This window comes from Budorcas taxicolor, chromosome 11 (genome assembly GCF_023091745.1).
Source record: "Budorcas taxicolor isolate Tak-1 chromosome 11, Takin1.1, whole genome shotgun sequence".
Classification (NCBI taxonomy): domain Eukaryota; kingdom Metazoa; phylum Chordata; class Mammalia; order Artiodactyla; family Bovidae; genus Budorcas; species Budorcas taxicolor.
The window spans coordinates 26,007,347-26,033,612 of record NC_068920.1 but is presented as its reverse complement, the minus strand read 5'-3'; the positions used below and the strand labels follow the sequence as shown (position 1 = coordinate 26,033,612).

General features: G+C 38.8%; 1 protein-coding gene and 1 pseudogene across 1 annotated transcript; one reads left to right on the top strand and one right to left on the bottom strand.

The window, feature by feature from the left end:
* Positions 1-1,447: 1,447 nt before the first annotated feature.
* Positions 1,448-23,347, bottom strand: LOC128056261 (placental prolactin-related protein 1-like). The gene is made up of 5 exons (XM_052648974.1): positions 23,188-23,347; positions 14,100-14,281; positions 11,794-11,901; positions 2,272-2,451; positions 1,448-1,642 (listed from the first exon to the last, which is right to left on the bottom strand). Exons 1-5 carry the CDS (start codon positions 23,327-23,329, stop codon positions 1,448-1,450), a joined length of 807 nt encoding a protein of 268 aa, XP_052504934.1. The 5' UTR covers positions 23,330-23,347.
* On the top strand, positions 16,981-17,076 carry LOC128057055 (uncharacterized; annotated as a pseudogene).
* Positions 23,348-26,266: the final 2,919 nt, after the last annotated feature.

Sequence of the window (26,266 nt, the reverse complement as noted above, 5' to 3'; positions counted from 1 at the left end):
AGTGATGGAATGTGTGGAATGGCTGCAAGGTGATGCAGGAAATGAGGATGCAGTGGAGTGTGGGTGACAACAGCCCCTGGAGGAGGATGAGCCAGTTCAACGAGATAAGTGCTTTTATATATAAGAGACACTCAGAGCTCCCGAGCCCTCCCCCGTGTGACAATACAGTAAGAAGTGTGTGACCAGAAAGGATCCTGCATGACCACGCTGTGGAAATCCATTTCCATTGTTTTTAAGCCTGTGATATTTTGTTATAGCAACCCAGAAGGACTAAGACAGCATCCTAACAATCCTTAGATACTTCAGTAAACCTGATGCTATTTATACAAAGTTCGAAGTATTTATATTTTCTTGTGTAACACTATGATAGTTGGCTGACAGTTCGTGGCTGGCTTTCATAAAGAATCCTGAAAATTCAGCCTTTCTGGTAGCGTGAGCAGAACCATGAACAACTGTCTAATTCGTTGCTTCTAATAACATGACCCAGAATAACTGGCTGTGATTCTTAAGTAATCTCTTAATGATCTTCTTTGCAATGCCAGCTTCTGTTATTTGTGACTAATTTTTTTGTGGTTTATTTATTTATTTATTTATTCTTTACAATATTGTATTGGTTTTGCCATACATCAACATTAATCTGCCACAGGTATACATGTGTTCCCCATCCTGAACCCCCCTCCCTCCTCCCTCTCCTTACCATCCCTCTGAGTCATCTCAGTGCACCAGCCCCAAGCATCCAGTATCATGCATCAAATCTGGACTCGTGATTCATTTCTAATTTTATTTTTTATTTTTTTATATTTGAAACAAGGTTTTATTTTTTATTTTTTTCATATTTTATTTATTATTATTACTTTTTTTTTAACTTTACAATATTGTATTGGTTTTGCATTACATCAACATAAATCTGCCATGGGTGTACATATGTTCCCAATCCTGAACCCTCTTCCCTCCTCCCTCCCCATACCATCTCTCTGGGTCATCCCAGTGCACCAGCCCTAAGCATCCTGTATCCTGCATCAAACCTAGACTGGCGATTCATTTCTTATATGATATTATCCATGTTTCAATGCCATTCTCCCAAATCATCCCACCCTCTCCCTCTCCCACAGAGTCCAAAAGACTGTTCTATACATCTGTGTCTCTTTTGCTGTCTCGCATAATGGGTTATCGTTACCATCTTTCTAAATTCCATATATATGCGTTAATAGGAGCTTCATTCTCTCAATTGTAGGGTAAATTTTCTTTTAATTTTCTATTTAATGAAAATAAGAAATGTTGACAAATTGCCCTTTTTGAGTTTGACATCTATACAGAGCCTGTGTTTATTTTTTTAAGAGGAGATCCATTTCACAGAACATGCATTAAAAAGCTGCAAATTTCAAATAAGTTTGCTATGGGATAGATCATTATGACCATTCCAGACCTGGATGGCATGGATGTGGATTTAGCACATGATGCCGATCTGTCGGCATGCCATGAGCTTGGTGTAAATGTCAATTTCAAGTGAATCCCTGCGCAGGCAGTAGAACAGGTTATAAAATTCAGAATGACGCACATCTTCATCACTGGACATCAGGGATGGGAGTCCTGACCAGTAAATATGAGCCTCCAACATCTTCTGCATTGCTGGAATAATCATCTGAATATCCAAAAGATAAGACTTCTTATGTGTTTTATTAGGATTTGCTTATCTTTGTTCCTTCTAATTATCAAATTAAGATTTGGGGATGACATATGAATATAAAACTATCTAGATATGGATTTTGGACCAGCCTATGAGAAAACTATTAGTAATCTAAAAAGTAAAAACATAACTCAAGTTTAGTTTTAACTTTCTCTTTTCTTCCTTCCCACTCTCATCCTTCTGATTTGAGGAAAACAGAGAAAAAAGAGAGTTGGAACTTCAATAGCATACGTCCTGGGCTACTTTGAAGAAAATGCTGATCTTGGAAATTCCGTTCTCTAGCTCTCTTACTCTTGAAAATATTTCAACCACCAGTGCCCAGGAAGAGGCAAGCTTTTGGTGGAATTGTGTGCAATGTAGGGAAGGCTGCACATGTCAAAAATTGCAGTGAAATTCTGATTCCCTTACAGTAGGGTATATCACTGTGAATGACTAGGCTCCTGCTTTATGTAGTAGCAGTCTAGTATATAGAAGTCATGAATCTTTTTCTTACAAAATGAGGTATTTCCAAACTCCTTATGCATTACAGAGGTCACCCCTTTTATTCATGAACAAAGCAAGAAAGCCCGCTGCAGGATGCTTACCTGGCAGAATTGCCTCTCCATGAATGCTTGAAGTGCTTCTACTTTTTTCACATACTCTCTGACAGTTGATAGGATAGTATCTGAGACTTCTTTCATACTCTGCAGGTCCGTGACTAGATGATTCAGAGGACTATGCCAGGAGTACAGTAACATGAGTATCCACTTACTAAGGTCTTCAATCTAAGCAACCAGAAGAAACAGTCTCATTAAAATAATCATAATTCAGTGGTTTTGGTAACATGTGATCTTTGCTCAGAGCAGCTGACCTAAAAAGCTTTTGGTTATTCCTATGGGTATGCAGAGATTTTAGAGGGTAGTGAAAGTTGGAAAAGTATAAAATGTAAGCTATTAGTTCACACTTTGCTGAATTATTAAAAATCTAGTTTATTTTAGGAAGTAATTCTTCTGATGCATTCTAACTTATAACATGAAGAATTTTCTTTTTTCCCCTGAAATTCTACCACCACTCAGTGAGTCCTTTTATGTTGCGTACTTTCGTGAAGAAATCTAAGTATTTACTGCAAGTCAGTATGTGCCGGCAGTGCCTGACCCAGGAAAGAGGGATTCCACGTGTGCCCACATCATTGTCACCCAAATGAGTCCTTTGTATTGATTTTTGATCTTAATTGTTTTATGATATTACAACAAAGAGACAAGGAAGAAGACATGACATTTCTAAACAGGCTTCTCTCCTCAGCTGATCCCAACACCAGCCCCCTGCTGATACCAGAAGAGTCAGTTTTGTTGACATGTGTCCGGGCAGAAAATGGCACAGCGTTGTCTTTAGTAACAGCATCAGTGGGATTCACAATGGAGGGTTTTCCCATCTAGTTCACTACTACTAGCAGAATTCAGCACGAAAATCCCGGGGACTGAAGATCTCTAATTAGTATGCTTGATTTCTTTACAGCCATGAACTGTTTTACTGGTAAAAACAGAGAACTGAATAGGTTTAATACAGTAATGCACATAAAGTGCTCAGTAAAATGTATGGCCATGTAGTAACTCTCAATAAACTTTAAATTTAAGCTTATTGAACGATCTCTCCTCTTTTTTTTTCCTCTTTGACTTTTTCCTTTACCTGATTATCCTCTTTATTAATGAACTTAACAGAGGAAAAGAACGCTGGTATCATTAAGAAGGTTGTAGAGAGAGAAGATAGTATTTTAAGGGAGGAGGCATGTGAAAATATTTTAAATAATGTTAGGATGAAGGATAATACAGGAAATCAGAAAGAAGAGATCATAACTGTGAAAATTTGGAGCTTGCATAAATGATTGAGGCTTGATATGTAAACTTTGTTGTCCACAGAACAGAGGCAATTATTGAGGCCATGCGAAGCAAGGCAATGTTTTATAAGCCATTGTGTGGGAGACTTACAAATTAAGAATAATAGGTGGCAGTCCTAAGATGGTGGAGGAATAGGACGTGAAGACCACTTTCTCCCTCACAAATTCCTCAAAAGAACATTTCAACGCTGAACAAACTCCACAAAACAACTTCTGTAGGCTGGCAGAGGACATCAGGCAACCAGAAAAGCAGACCACTGTGTTCAAAAACAGTGAACCTCTCTGAGTGTCCCTCAATGTGGAGAAAATTTTCATCTTTAACCTAGATGTTTTATCATTGGTGCTGTATAGATGGAGAAGTCTAGAGGCTACTGTAAAAATAAAACTGAAAACCAGAAGCAGGAGTCTTAAGTCCAAAGCCTGAAAACATCAGAGAACTCCTGAATTCAGGGAACATTAAGCAATAGGAGCTCATCAAATGCCTCCATACCTACACTGAAAGCAAGCTCCACCCAAGGACCAACAAGTTCCAGAACAAGACATACCATGCAAATTCTCCAGCAACACAGGAACACACCCCTGAGCTTCAATATACAGGCAGCTCAAAGTTACTCCAAAACCTCTGATGTCTCATAACCCATTACTGGTCACTCCACTGCACTCCAGAGAGAAGAAACCCAGCTCCACCCACCAGAACTCCAACACAAACCTCCCTAACCAGGAAACCTTGACAAGCCACTGATACAACCCCACCCACAGTGAGGAAGCTCCATAATAAAGAGAACTCCACAAACTGCCAGAATATAAAAAGACCACCCTAAACGCAGCAATATAATCAAGATGAAGAGACAGAGGAATACTCAACAGGTAAAGGAACAGGAGAGTTGCCCACCAAACCAAACAAAAGAGGAAGAGGTAGGGAATCTACCTGAGAAAGAATTCTGAATATTGATAGTGAAAATGATCCAAAATCTTGAAATCAAGATGGAATCACAGATTAATAGCCCAGAGACAAGGATTGAGAAGATGCAAGAAAGGTTTAACAAGGACCTAGAAGAAATAAAAAAGAGTCAATATATAATGAATAACGCAATAAATGAGATCAGAAACACTCTGGAGGCAACAAATAGCACAATAACGGAGGCAGAAGGTAGGATTAGTGAAATAGAAGATAGAATGGTAGAAATAAATGAATCAGAGAGGAAACAAGAAAAATGAATTAAAAGAAATGAGGACAATCTCAGAGACCTCCAGGACGATATGAAACGCTCCAACATTTGAATTATAGGAGTCCCAGAAGAAGAAAACAAAAGAAAGAACATGAGAAAATCCTTGAGGAGATAATAGTTGAAAACTTCCCTAAAATGGGGAAGGAAATAATCACCCAAGTCCAAGAAACACAGAGAGTTCCTAATAGGATAAACCCAAGGCGAAACACCCCAAGACCCCATCAAATTAACAAAGATTAAACACAAAGAACAAATATTAAAAGCAGCAAGGGAAAAACAACAAATAACACACAAGGGGATTCCCATAAGGATAACAGCTGATCTTTCAATAGAAACTCTTCAGGCCAGGAGGGAATGGCAAGACATAGTTAAAGTGATGAAAGACAATAACCTACAGCCCAGATTACTGTACCCAGCAAGGATCTCATTCAAATACGAAGGAGAAATCAAAAGATTTACAGACAAGCAAAAGCTGAGAGAATTCAGCACCACCAAACCAGTTCTCCAACAAATTCTAAAGGATATTCTCTAGACAGGAAACACAAAATAGGTGTATAAACCCGAACCCAAAACAATAAAGTAAATGGTAACGGGATCATACTTGTCAATAATTACCTTAAACGTAAATGGGTTGAACGCCCCAACCAAAAGGCAAAGACTGGCCGAATGGATACAAAAACAAGACCCCTCTATATGCTGCTTACAAGAGACCCACCTCAAAACAAGGGACACATACAGACTGAAAGTGAAGGGCTGGAAAAAGATATACCACGCAAATAGAGACCAAAAGAAAGCAGGAGTGGAAATACTCATATCTGATAAAATAGACTTTAAAACAAAGGCTGTGAAAAGAGACAAAGAAGGCCACTACATAATGATCAAAGGATCAATCCAAGAAGAAGATATAACAATTATAAATATATATGCACCCAATATAGGAGCACCGCAATATGTAAGACAAATGCTAACAAGTATGAAAGGGGAAATCAACAATAACACAATAATAGTGGGAGACTTTAATACCCCACTCACACCTATGGACAGATCAACTAAACAGAAAATCAACAAATAAACACAAACTTTAAATGATACATTAGATCAGTTAGACCTAATTGATATCTATAGGACATTTCACCCCAAAACAATGAATTTCACCTTTTTCTCAAGTGCTCACGGAACCTTCTCCAGGATAGATCACATCCTGGGCCATAAATCTAAACTTGATAAATTCAAAAAAATCGAAATCATTCCAAGCATCTTTTCTGCATTAAGATTAGATCTCAATTACAGGAGAAAAACTATTAAAAATTCCCACATATGGAGGTTGAAAAACACACTTCTGAATAACCAACAAATCACAGAAGAAATCAAAAAAGAAATCAAAATATGCATAGAAATGAATGAAAATGAAAATACAACAACCCAAAACCTGTGGGACACTATAAAAGCAGTGCTAAGAGGAAAGTTCATAGCACTACAGGCATACCTCAAGAAACAAGAAAAAAGTCAAATAAATAACCTAACTCTACACCTAAAGCAACTAGAAAAGGAAGAATTGGAGAACCCCAGAGCTAGTAGAAGGAAAGAAATCTTAAAAATTAGGGCAGAAATAAATGCAAAAGAAACAAAAGAGACCATAGCAAAAATCAACAAAGCCAAAAGCTGGTTCTTTGAAAGGATAAATAAAATTGACAAACCATTAGCCAGACTCATCAAGAAGCAAAGAGAGAAAAATCAAATCAATAAAATTAGAAATGAAAATGGAGAGATCACAACAGACAACACAGAAATACAAAGGATCATAAGAGACTACTATCAGCAATTGTATGCCAATAAAATGGACAACGTGGAAGAAATGGACAAATTCTTAGAAAAGTACAATTTTCCAAAACTGAACCAGGAAGAAATAGAAAATCTTAACAGACCCATCACAAGCACGGAAATTGAAACTGTAATCAGAAATCTTCCAGCAAACAAAAGCCCAGGTCCAGACGGCTTCACAGCTGAATTCTAGCAAAAATTTTGAGAAGAGCTAACACCTATCCTACTCAAACTCTTCCAGAAAATTGCAGAGGAAGGTAAACTTCCAAACTCATTCTATGAGGCCACCATCACCCTAATACCAAAACCTGACAAAGATACTACAAAAAAGGAAAACTACAGGCCAATATCACTGATGAACATAGATGCAAAAATCCTCAACAAAATTCTAGCAATCAGAATCCAACAACACATTAAAAAGATCATACATCATGACCAAGTGGGCTTTATCCCAGGGATGCAAGGATTCTTCAATATCCACAATCAATCAATGTAATTCACCACATTAACAAATTGAAAAATAAAAGCCATATGATTATCTCAATAGATGCAGAGAAGGCCTTTGACAAAATTCAGCATCCATTTATGATGCAAACTCTCCAGAAAGCAGGAATAGAAGGAACATACCTCAACATAATAAAAGCTATCTATGACAAACCCACAGCAAACATTATTCTCAACAGTGAAAAATTGAAAGCATTTCCCCTAGAGTCAGGAACAAGACAAGGGTGCCCACTTTCACTGCTACTATTCAACATAGTTCTGGAAGTTTTGGCCACAGCAATCAGAGCAGAAAAAGAAATAAAAGGAATCCAAATTGGAAAAGAAGAAGTAAAACTTTCACTGTTTGCAGATGACATGATCCTCTACATAGAAAACCCTAAAGACTCCACCAGAAAATTACTAGAGCTAATCAATGAATATAGTAAAGTTGCAGGATATAAAATCAACACAGAAATCCCTTGCATTCCTATACACTAATAATGAGAAAGTAGAAAAAGAAATTAAGGAAACAATTCTATTCACCATTGCAACGAAAAGAATAAAATACTTAGGAATATATCTACCTAAAGAAACTAAAGACCTATACATAGAAAACTATAAAACACTGGTGAAAGAAATCAAAGAGGACACTAATAGATGGAGAAATATACCATGTTCATGGATCGGAAGAATCAATATAGTGAAAATGAGTATACTACCCAAAGCAATTTACAAATTCAATGCAACCCCTATCAAGCTACCAGCCATATTTTTCACATAACTAGAACAAATAATTTCAAGATTTGTATGGAAATACAAAAAACCTCGAATAGCCAAAGCAATTTTGAGAAAGAAGAATGGAACTGGAGGAATCAACTTGCCTGACTTCAGGCTCTACTACAAAGCCACAGTCATCAAGACAGTATGGTACTGGCACAAAGACAGAAATATAGATCAATGGAACAAAATAGAAAGCCCAGAGATAAATCCACACACATATGGACACCTTATCTTCAACAAAGGAGGCAAGAATATACAATGGAGTAAAGACAATCTCTTTAACAAGTGGTGCTGGGAAAACTGGTCAACCACTTTTAAAAGAATGAAACTAGATCACTTTCTAACACCGCACACAAAAATAAACTCAAAATGGATTAAAGATCTAAACGTAAGACGAGAAACAATAAAACTCCTAGAGGAGAATATAGGCAAACACTCTCTGACATAAATCACAGCAGGATCCTCTATAACCCACCTCCCAGAATTCTGGAAATAAAAGCAAAAATAAACAAATGGGATGATTTCGATTTTTTTGAATTTATCAAGTTTAGATTTATGGCCCAGGATGTGATCTATCCTGGAGAAGGTTCCATGAGCACTTGAAAAAAAGGTTAAATTCATTGTTTTGGGATGAAATATCCTATAGATATCAATTAGGTCTAACTGATCTAATGTATCATTTAAAGTTTGCATTTCTTTGTTAATTTTCTGTTTAGTTGATCTGTCCATAGGTGTGAGTGGGGTCTTAAAGTCTCCCACTATTATTGTGTTATTGTTGATTTCCCCTTTCATACTTGTTAGCATTTGTCTTACATATTGTGGTGCTCCTATATTGGGTGCATATATATTTATAATTGTTATATCTTCTTCTTGGATTGATCCTTTGATCATTATGTAGTGGCCTTCTTTGTCTCTTTTCACAGCCTTTGTTTTAAAGTCTATTTTATCAGATATGAGTATTTCCACTCCTGCTTTCTTTTGGTCTCTATTTGCGTGGTATATCTTTTTCCAGCCCTTCACTTTCAGTCTGTATGTGTCCCTTGTTTTGAGGTGGGTCTCTTGTAAGCAGCATATAGAGGGGTCTTGTTTTTGTATCCATTCGGCCAGTCTTTGCCTTTTGGTTGGGGCGTTCAACCCATTTACGTTTAAGGTAATTATTGATAAGTATGATCCCGTTACCATTTACTTTATTGTTTTGGGTTCGGGTTTATACACCCTTTTCGTGTTTCCTGTCTAGAGAATATCCTTTAGAATTTGTTGGAGAACTGGTTTGGTGGTGCTGAATTCTCTCAGCTTTTGCTTGTCTGTAAATCTTTTGATTTCTCCTTCGTATTTGAATGAGATCCTTGCTGGGTACAGTAATCTGGGCTGTAGGAAGACATACGGATGGCTAACAAACACATGAAAAGATGCTCAACATCACTCATTATCAGAGAAATGCAAATCAAAACCACAATGAGGTACCACTTCACACCAGTCAGAATGGCTGCGATCCAAAAATCTGCAAGCAATAAATGCTGGAGAGGGTGTGGAGAAAAGGGAACCCTCCTACACTGTTGGTGGGAATGCAAACTAGTACAGCCACTATGGAGAACAGTGTGGAGATTCCTTAAAAAATTGCAAATAGAACTGCCATATGACCCAGCAATCCCACTGCTGGGCATACACACCGAGGAAACCAGAATTGAAAGAGACACATGTACCCCAATGTTCATCGCAGCACTGTTTAGAATAGCCAAGACATGGAAACAACCTAGATGTCCATCAGCAGATGAATGGATAAGAAAGCTGTGGTACATATACACAATGGAGTATAACTCAGCCGTTAAAAAGAATTCATTTGAATCAGTTCTGATGAGATGGATGAAGCTGGAGCCGATTATACAGAGTGAAGTAAGCCAGAAAGAAAAACACCAATACAGTATACTAACACATATATATGGAATTTAGAAAGATGGCAATGACGACCCTTTATGCAAGACAGGAAAAAAGACATAGCTGTGTATAATGGACTTTTGGACTCAGAGGGAGAGGGAGAGGGTGGGATGATTTGGGAGAATGGCATTCTATCATGTATACTATCATGTAAGAATTGAATTGCCAGTCTATGACGCAGGATACAGCATGCTTGGGGCTGGTGCATGGGGATGACCCACAGAGATGTTATGGGGAGGGTGGTGGGAGGGGGGTTCATGTTTGGGAACACATGTAAGAATTAAAGATTTAAAAAGAAAAGAAAATAAAACAAACAAATGGGATCTAATTAAAATTAAAAGCTTCTGCACAACAAAGTAAAATATAAGCAAGGTGAAAAGACAGCCTTCGGAATGGGAGAAAATAATAGCAAATGAAGCAACTGACAAACAACTAATCTCAAAAATATACAAGCAACTTATGCAGCTCAATTCCAGAAAAATAAACGACCCAATCAAAAAATGGGCCAAAGAACTAAATAGACATTTCTCCAAAGAAGACATACGGATGGCTAACAAACACATGAAAAGATGCTCAACATCACTCATTATTAGAGAAATGCAAATCAAAACCACAATGAGGTACCACTTCACACCAGTCAGAATGGCTGCAATCCAAAAATCTGCAGGCAATAAATGCTGGAGAGGGTGTGGAGAAAAGGGAACCCTCCTACACTGTTGGGGGGAATACAAACTAGTACAGCCACTTTGGAGAACAGTGTGGAGATTCCTTAAAAATTGCAAATAGAACTGCCATATGACCCAGCAATCCCACTGCTGGGCATACACACCGAGGAAACCAGAAATGAAAGGGACACACTGTACCCCAATGTTTATCGCAGCACTGTTTATAATAGCCAGGACATGGAAACAACCTAGATGTCCATCAGCAGATGAATGGATAAGAAACCTGTGGTACATATACACAATGGAGTATAACTCAGCCATTAAAAAGAATACATTTTAATCAGTTCTGATGAGATGGATGAAACTGGAGGCGATTATACAGAGTGAAGTAAGCCAGAAAGAAAAACACCAGTACAGTATACTAACACATATATATGGAATTTAGAAAGATGGCAATGACCACCCTGTATGCAAGACAGCAAAAAAGACGCAGCTGTGTATAGCCGACTTTTGGACTCAGAGGGAGAGGGAGAGGGTGGGATGATTTGGGAGAATGGCATTGTAACATGTATACTATCATGTAAGAATCGAATCGCCAGTCTATGTCCGACGCAGGATACAGCATGCTTGGGGCTGGTGCACGGTGATGACCCAGAGAGATGTTATGGGGAGGGAGGTGGGAGGGGGGTTCATGTTTGGGAACGCATGTACACCCGTGGTGGATTCATGTCAATGTATGGCAAAACCAATACAGTATTGTAAAGTAAAATAAAGTAAAAATAAAAATTAATTAAAAAAAAAGAATAATAGGTGACAGAGGAGTCATTGAGAATGACGAATGAAGGAGGTGTCAGAGAAGTAGAAGCAGAATCAGGAGAGCCTTGAAAGGCAGATGTGGGGGCTCGGGTGGTGCAGTATAGGACTCCCACGTAGAACTCACTAGTAACAGGGAGTACGCAAAACGGTTTTTTTTTTCCTTATTTATGAATTTTCAATCATATTTTATGCATGGAAGTTCCTATTCATTTCCTGTTTTCATACAGTATAATAACTTCAATCCTGTGTCTAATGCATTGATTGAACTAGAGTTATCTGCATGGACAATTTATAGATCTGTTATTTATCTTGCTACTACAGATCTTTAGTCATCCCTTGATTTTGCTCATCCTTCATCAACTGCATAATATAATTTCTCTTCAATTGCTTACAGACCTCCAACTTTTTCAGCATGTACATTTACCATAACCTCTAATAATCTGAAGCCTGGTAACCTACACACTGTCTCATTTGATCTGGTGAAAACCCAAGTGAAAGACTCACATTCATCTTTTCAGCTTCTTTTATTTCTTCAGGAGTTTTCAGGAAATTGGTATGGCAGCTATTGGTGGCACTGAAATAGTACAGTTTGCCCTTGGCATATTTTTGATCCTGAAAGTGATTAGGCAATTAGTTAAGGTTTTTGGGTATTAAATAGATGAACCCATTACCAGAACATTAACATGTTTGACAGTCATGTAATTTTTTTAACGGGAGGCATCACAAAATTTGAAAGTCATTCTTTTCCTATTTTTTCCATACATTGTCTCTGTAAAAATGATTTTACATCTAACTTTTCTAAGTTCAACCTTTTCCCTTCTCTATTTTATTATTATTATTATTTTATTTTTTAGTACTTGACTCAAATATAGTACTTTTGTACCAATACTTAGTGCTTCCCAGGTGACAGTAGTGGTAAAGAATATTCCTGCCAATGCAGGACATATAAGAAGACTCAGGTTTGACCCTAGGTGAGGAGCATCCCTTGCAAGAAGTACAGCAGCATACCCCAGTATTCTTGCCTGGCCAATTCTATGGACAGATGAGTGTGCTGGGCTACAGTCAGTAGGGTTGCAAAGAGTTGGCCACAACTGAAGTGACTTAGAATGTATGCATGCACCTATATTTAACCATTTAGTCTCTTGTTTACTGTGGGTTAGAGCCAAGATATTCCCTTATAAGGTGTTTTACAGTTATAACGCTTGACTTATCTCTGAATCTGCACACCAAAAAGCTTAGTGTTCATCCCAGGTGCAGAATACAATGTTGTTTATGGTGACAAAATGGTACGGCAGAAATACATGGTACAAAGTTACACGACATACTAAGCAATGGACTGAGAATAATAAAAGTAGAAAAATCTAGCTAACACATTGATAGAGGAAAAACTAATCTTTAGCGAAGGTTATGAACATTTCAAGAGATTACTTGGAAGATTTGGAGAAAAAAATGGGCAATCAAAAGTCAGGATGAAACAAAAACCAGTGAGTAAAAAGAACTATGTGAATTTAATAGAAACCTTTAGCACCGCTTTTTTAGCTGTCTGCTCTACTGTGTGCTCCTTGATTGACCTAAAAGAATGAACATACAACTTTCAAATACCTTCCTCAAAGCGACTAACTGTTTCGAATTGTAAACTCCCCTTCTACTGTAGCTCTAAAGCTATTCACTGCAAATCTTAAAAGAATGATTTGTAGCATTAAAAAAGCTACCAGTATTCTTTTTTCTGACCGGCATTCAGCTTTGTTTAATATGTTCCATCCACCAAGTTCACTGCAGAGCGGTTCTCATTTATTGGCTATTTACTCTGAGCCTGGAGAAGAAAGCCCAGAGAGACACTGAAGGGCCAGAAAATCAACATGCTTCCTTTTCCCCAGTCCCACCTAAAAGTGCTTTGTGTCAGGTAGTATTGTGGACTGAATGTGTGTTCTTCAAATTTGTGTGTTCTTCAAATTCATGTTTTTGAGCCCTCACTACCAAAGTACTGTGTTTTGAAAAGGGTTCCAACCTTTTGTTATCCCATGGACTGTGGCCCACCAGACTCCACTGTCCACGGGAGTTCTCAGGCAAGAATACTGGAGTGGACTGCTATTCCCTTCTCCAGGGAATCTTCCAGATCCAGGGATAGAACGCAGGTCTCTCTCTCAAATTGAGGGCAGATTTTTTACAATCTGAGCCACCAGTGAAGCCCATTAAGGTTAAATGAGCTCTTGGATGGAACACTGATCCAATAGGTTTAGTGTCTTCATGAAGCAAAACACCAGAATGTTCTCTCTGTGTCTCTGTGTCTTTTATTCTCTCTCTCTTCCCCACCCACCACCCTGTGTGAGGACACACCAAGAAGCCAGCGTGGGAAGAGTTCTTACCAGAACTTCACCTTGCTGGCACCCTGATCTGAGACTTCTAGCCCCCAGAACTGTTAGGAAATAAATTTCTGTTGTTTATTCCACTGAGTCTATTGTATTCTTTTAAGGCATTCTTGGCTGACAAATACAAAATAATTTATTTTGGAAATTTGCAAAAGAAAATGAACGAAAGGAAATTGAAAATGTTATTGCACTTCTTAGGAATCTTTGAGATTTCACAAAACAGATCCTTTATTCATAATCCACATCTTATGAGCTGATGGCTTCTTTGACCTAGAGAGTATGTAATTTGAAGTTTGGCTAATGCAGCCTTCTTGTTGAAAGGACAGTATAGCCCAGCCACTTACTCCAGGTTCCATCTGGGAGCCTGGCAGGCTACAGTCCATGGGGTCACAAGAGTCAGACACGACTTAGCAACTAAATCACCACCACCACAGTACTTACAAACTCATAGAACATTATTCTGGAATTCCTATACACCCCGTAGGACAGCATGGTGGCATTGACAAAAAGATCTGAAAGGGATTCTGAGGTGATGTTAATCACGTCAGGACAGCAGGATGGGCATGGGTTGCCTTGGCACAGCAGCAGATTTGACATGACCAGCAGCAGCAGCAGGCAGGACCCTGTTTAAATAAAAACATGAGCCATTCTGAGATGATCTAGTCACCTGAGGTTATCAAATCCATCCTGTGGAGGGAAACCTTCTTTCCCTGTTGCTTTGAGCAGGAGTTGGTGCATAGTACCTGGGGTGGGGAAGGAGTGCTTTCTGCGTAAATTTAGACAGATTATGATATTTGCGCAGATAGATGGCGAAGTAGGTTCAGTTCAGTTCAGTTCAGTTCAGTAGCTCAGTCATGTCGGACTCCTTTCGACCCCATGAGTCGCAGCACGCCAGGCCTCCCTGTCCATCACCATCTCCCGAAGTTCACTCCGACTCACGTCCATTGAGTCCGTGATGACATCCAGCCATCTCATCCTCGGTCGTCCTCTTCTCCTCCTGCCCCCAATCCCTCCCAGCATCAGAGTCTTTTCCAATGAGTCAACTATTGCTCTCAGAAGGACTTCTGTGCTCTGCAAACATTTGGAACTTAATTCTGAGCCAGAGTGTTTAAGCCATTTTTTAAAGACAGTTTAGTGTTGGGACTCTGCAGAGTCTGACAGGGAGGCCTTCTAGGAGTTTGTAATTTTTTCACTCTACATTGACTAGTGCTTGAATTTTAGACACTGAAATAACAAGAAAAGTCCAGTTGATCTGTGTGGTTTACCATCATGCTGGGGTAAGAGTAAACACATGACTGACTGATCGCTACTATTGACTGAAAAGAGAATACTAAGAGAAAAAGAATACTGTACCTTGGATCTGCTCACTCACCTTAGTAACCACATGCATGTCCTTGATACTTTCCCAAAAGCTTTAAAACATCTTAAAATTTGTGTTTCACAGTAGCCTTGTGGGATAGTCTTAATCTCACTATGCTCATCAAGTTATGTTAATGAAGATGTGATGACTTGAATAGGGCAAGTAATTTTTCCCAGGTCCCATTATTAGCAGATGCAGATGACTGGGCATCAGTACAGTCATCTGTTCACTTCCTGATGTCACATCACACATGCCTGTGGGCTCTCAGTGTGCATGTGTGTAACCAGGACCACAGCAGGAGCTGCGATGACTGTGATTAAAGAGAAAAATATTTTTTCTTTGACTGCAAAACGGCAGTGACCCTAGAACATTGGTTTATCCACTTGTTCTGCTCTGTCTATAAAACACTCACTGTTACAGTCTCTGACAATTATCAGTGTGGGGGCCTGGTTCTCCTGGCTAGACTTTCTTCTAGGCACCTTGACAGCTCTTCTACTTTTACGCATCTTTAATCTTCTCGTTACATTTGTTTCTTCATGAAAATAGCAAATAAATTTCCAAATGGTAATACAAGAATATTACCTGGTCAGCACCCAAGACAATGTCATTGTCTCTCAAACAAGGCCTGCCCTTTCCTGATTATGACTTTTTAGGGACGAAATTTACCTGTCTGGTCGGGAGTACATCCTGACAACCCATGGGGCTTAGTTTCTGAACCATTTCCAAACATCTCCTCTTTGACAGCAGAACTAGACCTTCATGCTTCCGTGATGTATTGTAATATTTCAGAAATTATTCCTGGCCCTACCTTTGGCCAACAGAAGCATAAAATCATAGACTCTTGCAATTGTGATTTTAATATTCCTTTTCCTGTTCATCCGTCAGGGTAAACAGAATTAATGACTGAAGTGAGCAAGAACTAAGTTTGGACAAGAGATCTCATAAATAGGGATTTTTGTCATCCTGAATGAGATCTGAACATGATTCTTTTTTCAATTTATCAGAAAAATGGTGATATAAATAACAATAAGATATCAGCATTTACTAGGTTTTCTCTGCTCTTAGTTTAAAGGGGCATGGTATCTAAGAATAAAATGGTTATTTAAAATTAAGTGATAAAAATTAAAGAAGTGGTTCTTTTATTTTAGGAAGACATATAAAGGAAGACATATAAGTTGGAGAAAATTGAAACTGTATCTTTCATCAACTAAAGAGCTTATTGTGACAGGCAAGGAGAATAATAGCTTGTATAACATAGACGTATTTCTGTGCATTTATACATGACCAACCTAGATAGCATATTCAAAAGCAGAGATATTACTTTGCTGACTAAGGTCCGTCTAGTCAAGGCTATGTTTTTTCCAGTAGACATGTATGGATATGAGACTTGGACTGTGAAGAAGGCTGAGCGCCGAAGAATTGATGCTTTTGAAATGTGGTGTTGGAGAAGACTCTTGAGAGTCGCTTGGACTGCAAGGAGATCCAACCAGTCCATTCTGAAGGAGATCAGCCCTGGGATTTCTTTGGAAAGAATGATGTTAAAGCTGAAACTCCAGTACTTTGGCCACCTCATGCGAAGAGTTGACTCATTGGAAAAGGCTTTGATGCTGGGAGGGATTGGGGGCGGGAGGAGAAGGGGACGACAGAGGATGAGATGGCTGGATGGCATCACTGACTCAATGGATGTCAGTCTGAGTGAACTCCAGGAGTTGGTGATGGACAGGGAGGCCTGGCGTGCTGCAATTCATGGGGTCGCAGAGTCGGACACAACTGAGCGACTGAACTGAACTGATAGATGTATTATGCCTAAGTATATGCTTAATCCCTTCATGGAACTTTGGACCTTATAAAATTTGATTTTATAAGAGGCGGTAAATATAGCAGAATACCCTAATTCCTAATGTAATTGATCATCTATTTGTAGGTGACTATGTGATTTTTTTCTGTTAAATTGTTATTCCTGTGTTTGCTTTGGTAGTACATATATTAATAAATTGGAGATGAGCATGGCCCCTGCCCAAGGATGATGCACACATTTGTGAAGCCTTCCATATTTTTCTGTAACAGCTTCAAGGAGTGGGACGGGAAGGAAGGTGGCAAGGAGGTTCAAGAGCAGGGGACATAGGTTTACCTATGGCTGATTCCTGCTGGTGTTTGGCCGAAAGCAGTACAGTATTGTAAAGCAAGTCCCCTTCAATTAAACATCAATAAATTCAATTACTAAAACTGTTATTTGGGATCATATAACAGGTTCAGATATCCATTGTACGACTAAACAGGATCTGACTAGAAACTGATGGTGTCAATTATCATTGGTTAGTGATTCATTAACGTTACAGTTGTATGAGAAAAGTAAACTAACAAACACTATGGTCTTGATTCTGTGTCATAGCAAGCTATAATCCTTGTCTGCATTCGTTTTTTGGTGGTATCATGCCCAAACTTTGAAACTGAGCCTGTTCCCAGAAGCGCACAGTTGTGAGTCGTGCCCAGGGTTTTTGTTCCTGATGCTGAAGGCTTCTGTTCACTGGTCACAAACACCGAAATTTTCTCTGCTGACCATTCTCTGGGTCTATCACATGCATAAATCTTTATATTTTGGTTTTCTAATTTGATTCTCTTATTCTTTTGATCAGACTACCAAGTCCCTTTACGATTTATTTTTCAGACCCTTTTGTGCTTTGATTTTTCTGATTCTCATTAGTGTATTTGCTTCCATGTCTACTTCTCTTGAGTATTTTCAGCATCTACATAAACCCTACCCTATTCTCTTACTGTCTGGATTTTGGCGTTTAGCATCAGCATATTTTTATGAACTTCATTTTCTTTCTGGTGCAGTTTCTGATGCACAGTTTAAGCTGGTTGGCTCACATCTGGCTTGTTTGTGTTGTCTCCAAAAAATTAGAGAACTCTACTTTCTTTCTAGGCAGTACTTCCCCTTGCTTTGATACCATTGCTAATTTTCTGTGATTTCACTTCCTACCTCATAAGCTTTGTCTTTCTCTATCTACTGTAACGTGAGTCCTATGTGCCTCTATATTGGCATTACTATTTTAAATAAATATCCACTAGTATAGGAGAGAATTAAAGGGAGTAAAATTGCAATAATATTAGTAACAATACTTTACCCCCAAATATAATCCAGTAATGCTCCCAGTTTTAACTGACTTTCTATCCATGTATTATTGAGGTCCCCTACTCATTTTTCCATACTAGGTATTTCAATTTTGAAATAGAATATAGAAAACAATGGAGTGGAAATTTTGAAAATCACCTTGGATTTTAGATGCCTCAAGATTAAGTATGTAATTATTAGTTTGCTATAATTAATAAGGTTATTCTGAGCACATATAGCTCAGTGTAGGGTGATAGGTATTGAATGAAGGATGTATACTGTGAACTGCAGTCACCAAACAGGTGATTGGAGATAAAGAAAGCAATGCCAGGAAGACACAGGCTTCTGTTCTGGAAGGAAAAACTTACAGTGTCTCTCATCTGAAGTCTACTCTTCAGATTTTTCAAAACACTTACTCTTCCTCTGCTCATTTAATAATTTGGGTTGTTTGATTTCTTTCAATTAGGAGTTGCATGAGTTTCTTATATACTTGGATATGAAGCCCTTACCAAATAATGTGATTTGAAAATATATTTTTTCATTCCATAGGTTGTCATTTCATTTTATGGATGGCCTCTTTTGCTATGCTGAAAGTTTTGAGTTTGATGGGGTCTCACTAGTTTATTTTTGCAGTTCTTGCCTTTGCTTTTGATGACTGAGTTGTTTGAGTTGCTTGTATTTTGGTAAGTAATCCTTTGTCAGTTGTTTTATTTGCTATTATCTTCTTCAATTCTTACCAAAAGACACAGACTGACTGAATGGATACATAAACAAGACACACACACACACACACACACACACACACACACACACACACACACACACATATATATATATGCTATCTATAAGAGATCCACTTCAGTCCTACAGACACATACAGACTGAAAGTGAGAGGATGGAAAAAGATATTCCATGCAAATGGAAATCAAAAGATTGCTGGATTGGCAATTCTCATATCAGAAAAAAATAGACCTTAAAATCAAAACTATTATAAGAGATTAAGAAGGACACTGCCAAATGATCACGGGATCAGTCCAAGAAAAACACATAACAATGTTAAATATTTATGTACCCTACATAAGAGCACCTCAATACATAAGGTAAACACTAACTGACAAAAAAAGGAGAAATTGACAGTAACACAATAATAGTAGGGCATGATCACTCATCTAGAGCCAGACATCTTGGAAAATGAAGTCAAGTGGGCCTTAGAAAGCGTCACTACACACAAAGCTAGTGGAGGTGATGGAATTCCAGTTGAGCTGTTTCAAATCCTGAAAGATGATGCTGTGAAAGTGCTGCACTCAATATGCCAGCAATTTTGGAAAATTCAGCAGTGGCCACAGGACTGGAAAAGGTCAGTTTTCATTGCAATTCCAAAGAAAGGCAATGACAAAGAATGCTCAAACTACTGTATAATTGCACTCATCTCACATGCTAGTAAAGTAATGCTCAAAATTCACCAAGCCAGGCTTCAGCAATGCGTGAACTGTGAACTCCCTGATGTTCAAGCTGGTTTTAGAAAAGGCAGAAGAACCAGAGATCAAATTGCCAACATCCGCTGGATCATGGAAAAAGCAAGAGAGTTCCAGAAAAACATCAATTTCTGCTTTATTGACTATGCCAAAGCCTTTGACTGTGTGGATCACAATAAACTGTGGAAAATTCTGAAAGAGATGGGAACACTAGACCACCTAACCTGCCTCTTGAGAAATCTGTATGCAGTTTAGGAAGCAACAGTTAAAACTGCACATGGAACAACAGACTGGTTTCAAATAGGAAAAGGAGTGCGTCAAGGCTATATATTGTCACCCTGCTTATTTAACTTATATGCAAAGTATATCATGAGAAATGCTTGGTTGGAAGAAACACAAGCTGGAATCAAGATTGCTGGGAGAAATATCAATAACCTCAGATATGCAGATGACACCACCCTTATGGCAGAAAGTGAAGAGGAGCTAAAAAGCCTCTTGATGAAAGTGAAAGAGGAGAGCGAAAAAGTTGGCTTAAAGCTCAACATTCAGAAAACAAAGATCATGGCAACCGGTCCCAACACTTCATGGGAAATAGATGGGTAAACAGTGGAAACAGTGTCAGACTCTATTTTTGGGGGCTCCAAAATCACTGCAGATGGTGATTGCAGCCATGAAATTAAAAGACACTTACTCCTTGGAAGAAAAGTTATGACTAACCTAGTATATTCAAAAGCAGAGACATTACTTTGCCAAATAAGGTCGGTCTAGTTAAGGCTATGGTTTTTCCTGTGGTCATGTATGGATGTGAGAGTTGGACTGTGAAGAAGGCTGAGCACCAAAGAATTGATGCTTTTGAACTGTGTTGTTGGAGAAGACTCTTGAGAGTCCCTTGGACTGCAAGGAGATCCAACCAGTCCATTCTGAAGATCAACCCTGGGATTTCTTTGGAAGGAATGATGCTGAAGCTGAAGCTCCAGTACTTTGGCCACCTCATGCGAAGAGTTGACTCATTGGAAAAGACTGATGCTAGGAGGGATTGGGGGCAGGAGGAGAAGGGGACAACCGAGGATGAGATGGCTGGATGGCATCACAAACTCGATGGATGTGAATCTGAGTGAACTCTGGGAGATGGTGATGTACAGGGAGGCCTGGTGTGGTGCGATTCATGGGGTCGCAAAGAGTTGGACACAACTGAGCGACTGGACTGAACTGAACTGATGTTAACACCGCACTTATTCCAATAGACAGATTAAGAAAACAGAAAATTAATAAAGAAACATAAGCCCAAAAGGAAATATTAGAGCAAACAGACCTAATTGATATCTTTAGCACATTCCATCCAAACGTAGAAGAATACTCTTTTCTCAAGTGCACATGGAACATTCTCCTCATCTTGGGTCACAAATCAAACCTCAGTAAATTTAAGGAAATTGAAATTATATCAAGAATTTTCTCTGACCACAACACTATGATACTGCTACTGCTACTGCTGCTTGGTCACTTCAGTCGTGTCCGACCATGTGCAGCCCCATAGCCGGCAGCCCACCAGGCTCCTCTGTCCCTGGGATTCTCCAGGCAAGAACACTGGAGTGGGTTGCCATTTCCTTCTCCAATGCATGAAAGTGAAAAGTGAAAGTGAAGTCGTTCAGTCGTGTCTGTCTCTTGGCAACCCCATGGACTGCAGCCTACCAGGGTCCTCCATCCAACGGATTTTCCAGGCAAGAGTACTAACATACTAGATATCAATGATAGGGGAAAAAAACCTATAAAGAATTCAAACACATGTTGATTAAAAAACACATTTCTAAATAATGAACAGATTATTATAGAAATAAGGGAAATCAAAACAGTCCTAGAAACAAAGAACAGTGAAAACATGATGATCTAAAACCTAGAGGATGCAACAAAAACAGTTCTAAGAGGGAAGTTTATAGTAATACAAATCCTACCTCAGGAAACACATTGAATAGGCAACCTAACTTTACGTATCTTTAACTCTTTTAAAATTTCTCTTACCAGTGTCTTAAAGGTTTTGCATCAAATCTTTCAACACCTTCCTAAGTTTATTTCTAAGTGTTTTAATTTTTTGTGACTCAATATTTAATGGAATTGTTTCCTTTATTCCACTTTCTGATAGTTTGTTGTTGATATACAGCTAGGCAACTGAGTTTCATATATTGGAATATAGTAAACATAATGTATGCTACATCTTTAAAGAATAGACATTTTCCCGCAAATAAGACATATAGATGATCAAAAGGTATATGACAAGATGCTCAGCATCACTAATATTCAAAGGAAATGCACATCAAAAGCACAAGAGATATCACCTCTTACTTGTTTGAATGTCTAGTACCAAAAATGTAAGAAATGACAAATGTAATTGAGGATGAGGAGAAAAAGGAGTGCTTATGCACTGTTGGTAGGTATGTATACCGGTGCAACTCCCATGGAAACACACTGTGGAGGTTATTCAAGAAATTTAAAAGAGAACGTTTATGTAATCCATTATCCCACTTCTGGATATGTAATCAAAGGAAACGAAATCATTGTCTCAAAGAGAGATCTGTATTCCCATGTTCATTGCAGCATTATTCACAGTAGCCTTGGTATAGGCACAATCTGAGTATCTATCAACAGGTGAAAGGATTAAAACAGTGTGACGTGACATATATAGGTAAATATTATTTAGCCATTAGAATTAGAAAGAAATCCTTCCATTTGTGGCAACATGAATGAAACTGGAGGACATTACATTAAGTAAATTTAGTCAGAGGAAGACAGATACCATATGATCTTACTATAAGGAGTTTCAAAAAAAGAAAAAGGAAAGAAATCAGAGTAGAAAAATGATTGTCAAAAACTGGAGGGTAGGACAAATAGGGAGAGATTTTTAAAGGTTACATATTTTCCTGTATAAAAAATTAATAAGGTGAGGATCTAAGTTTGAGCTTCATGATCTAATCATGAGATTGAAAGCTTTGGGAGTCGGGGATGTACAGGGAAACCTGGCGTACTGAAGTCACTGGGGTCACAAAGAGTGGAACATGACTGAAAGACTCACTGAACTGAAGAGAGTGGAACTTACCTGTGTTCTGCTCAAAAAGCAAAAGTTAAATTTGTGTGGTGATGGCAATGTTACTTAATAGAAAGGGAAACTCATTTCTAATACGTGCACAAATGGGGCTGGACAAGATGACGGAGCGTTGGGTGGAAGTGGGGTTCACCTCTCTCCACGGTGGGTCAGGAATGTCTAAAGATGCAGCAGTTCTCACAGAAGACCAGGTGACCACTGGAGGGACTCCCTGAGCACTGAGAAGGAATATCCGGATCCATACAGAACTTGGTAGGACAAAGGAAAAAAGAACAAGGAGAAGGGGAAAGAAGGAGCAGAGCAAGTGGGACCAGCCTGCACCAGGGGGTGAGGGAGCTGAAGCACAGGGGAGAGATCCCCGCATCCATGGCCATCCACTGGAATGGGGGAGGTATTTGAAGCAGTTGGGGAGTGAACTCACTAATCTGGGACAGTCTGAACACAGTGAGAACCACATAGACAAGCCATGCTGCAGCCTTTCATACCTTTGACAGAGTTGTAAATCCACTGGTGTCCACGGAAGCTGGGAGCTGGAGCCATGGGTTTGCAGAATGATCCCAGGGTGAGGACTCCTGTTGACCGTGGGGAGTCAGCCTGATGGGATGGGATGGAGGAAATCTGCTGCATGGGATGCTTCTTAAGGAAAGCCAGGAGGCCATTAAAGTAGGGTACTACTGCCTGTGGAGTAGTGCTCTTTCTCCATGCTGGTACCTGTAGGTTGAGCAATAGAGAAAGTCTTCAGTGAGGGTGGTCCTTGAGTGACGGATGCACTCAGCAATGGAGAATTTTGAATGTCTATATACCCGACCCTACCCTATTCTCTGTCTACATTTTGGGTTTAGCATCATAATGTTTTTATGAACTTAAATTTCTTCTGGTAGAGTTACTGGTTTACAAATTAAGCTAGTTCTTCACATCTGGCTCAATCTTTGTGTTTCAAGAAACTTTGAGAACCTTCCTTCCTCTGAAGGCAATACTGCCCTTTACTTTACTACCATTGCTGACTCCCCATACTTTCACTTCTTGCCTAATATATTCTATGTCTTTCTCTATTCACTATAACTTTTCTAGGCAATGGCAACCCACTCTTGCCTGGAAAATCCCATGGGTGGAGAAGCTTGATAGGCTGCAGTCTATGAGGTCCCTGAGGGTCAGACACAACAGAGCGACTTCACTTTCACTTTCATGCATTGGAGAAGGAAATGGTAACCCACTCCAGTGTTCTTGCCTGGAGAATCCCATGGACTGGGGAGTCTGGTGGGCTGCCGTCTATGCGGTCACACAGAGTCGGACACGACTGAATCAACTTAGCAGCAGCAGCAGCAGCAGTCCCTGTGTTGATATTAATATTTGTAATAAATTATTAATGGATGCAGTAGAGAACCAAAAGGACTACAGTTACAGCAGTAGTAATAAATTACTCCAAAATTAGAATCCATTAATTCTCCCATTTAAAATGATTTTCTATCTATATATTATTGAGGTCTCTTAACTCATTTTCCTTACTAGGTAGCTCAATTTTGAAATGAAATATACAAAACAATGGCATGGTAAACTCTGGAAATTACCTTTCTTTTGATATGCCTCATTAATAAATATGCAAATATTAGGATATTTTTTCCCCAATGGGGCTGATCTTAGTACGTATTATAGCTCACTGTGGGGTGTTTGCTATTGACTGAAGAATGTACACATTGAACTGTAATTGTCAAACAAGTGAGTGGAGATGAAGAAAGTAATGCCAGGAAGGCACAGGCTTTTATTGTTCTACAAGGAAAACCTTGCTGTGTCTCTCATCTACAGTCTAATATTCAGATTTATTGAGACTCTTACTTTTCTTACACTCCATTAAAAATTTGAATTATTTGGTGTTCTTTGCCCTTGAGTTGTATGTCTCATATATTTTTGGATATTAAGCCCTTATCAAATATATGATTTGGAAATGTCTTCTGTCAATCTGTAAATTGCCATTTGATTTTCTTGATGTTCCTTTCTTTGGAGTTTGATTGGATTTCACTTGTTTGTTTTGGCAGTTGTTGCCTTTGCTTTTGGTGTGAAACCCAAAACCTTTTTGCAAAGACTGATGGCAAGAAGATTACCTCGATGTCTTCTTCTAGGGGGTTAATCACTTAAAGTCTTATGTTCAACTTTTTAATCCCTTTTTAGTTGATATTTTTGTATGGTAAAAGACAGGGGTATAGTTTCATTTTTTCATAGGACTCTCCCATTTTCCCAGGACCATTTTGAAAAGTTTGTCCTTTCCCCCACTGGATATTCTTGGCTTCAACAATATATGGGTGTGCATTTCTTTCTGGCTTCGTTGTTGTACTCTATTGATCTATGTGTCTGTTTTTCAGCCAGAAGCAAATCATTCTGTTTTGATTACTATAGCTTTCTAATATATTGGAAATCAGCAACCATAGTCTCAAACTTTGTTCTTCTTTCTCAAGATCACTTTGACTCTTTGGTATTTTGAGATTTAATAAAGCAGAATAGACCAAGAAGAGATGGGAAAAGTACACAGAAGAACTATACAAAAAAATGTCTTAATGACCCTATAATCACAATGGTATAGTTTTTAACTCTGAGGCAGACATCTAGAATGTGAAGTCAAGTAGATTTTAAGAAGCACTGCTGCCCATAAAGCTAGTGGAGGTGATAGAATTCCAGCAAAGCTATTTAAAAACCTCAAAGATGATGCTATTAAAGTGCTCCACTCAATGTGTCCAAAAATTTAGAAAAGCCAGCAGTGGCCAGAGGACAGAAAGAGGTCAATCCTCATCCCAATTCCCAAGAAGGACAGCGCTAAAAAATGTTCAAGCCACTGAACAGTTGAACTCATCTCCCATGCTAGTAAGGTTATGCTCAAAATCCTCCAGGCTAGGCTTCAGCATTATTTAAACCTCGAAATTCCAGATGTTCAACCTGGGTTTAGAAAAAGCAGATGAACCAGATATCAAATTGGCAACACTTGCTGGAACACGGAGAAAGCAAGGCAATTCCATAAAAACATCTGCTTCATTGACCTCACCAGACTGTGTGGATCACAACAAAGTGGAAAATTCTTAAGGAGATGGGCATACCAGACCAACCTTACCCATCTTATGGGAAACCTGTATGCAGTTCAAAAGCAGCAGTTAGAAGCAGAGAAGGAACAATACACTGGTTCAAAATTAGTGAAGGAGTCCTTCAAGGCTAAATATGGTCACCCTGCTGATTTAACATATATGCAGAGCATGTCATGTTAATTGCTGGACTGGATGAGTCCTAAAAGAAGGAATCAAGATTGCTGGGAGAAATATCAACAACCTCAGATATGTGAGTGATACAACTCCAATGTCAGAAAGCGAAGAGGAACTAAAGAGCCTCCAATGAAAGTGAAAGAGCAGAATGAAATAGTTGGCTTAAAACTCAATATCAAAAAAGCTAAAATCATGTCATCTGGTCCCATCAGTTCAGTTCAGTTCAGTGGCTCAGTCGCGTCTGACTCTTTGCAACCCCATGAATTGCCACATGCCAGGCCTCCCTGTCCATCACCAACTCCTAGAGTTCACTCAAACTAAC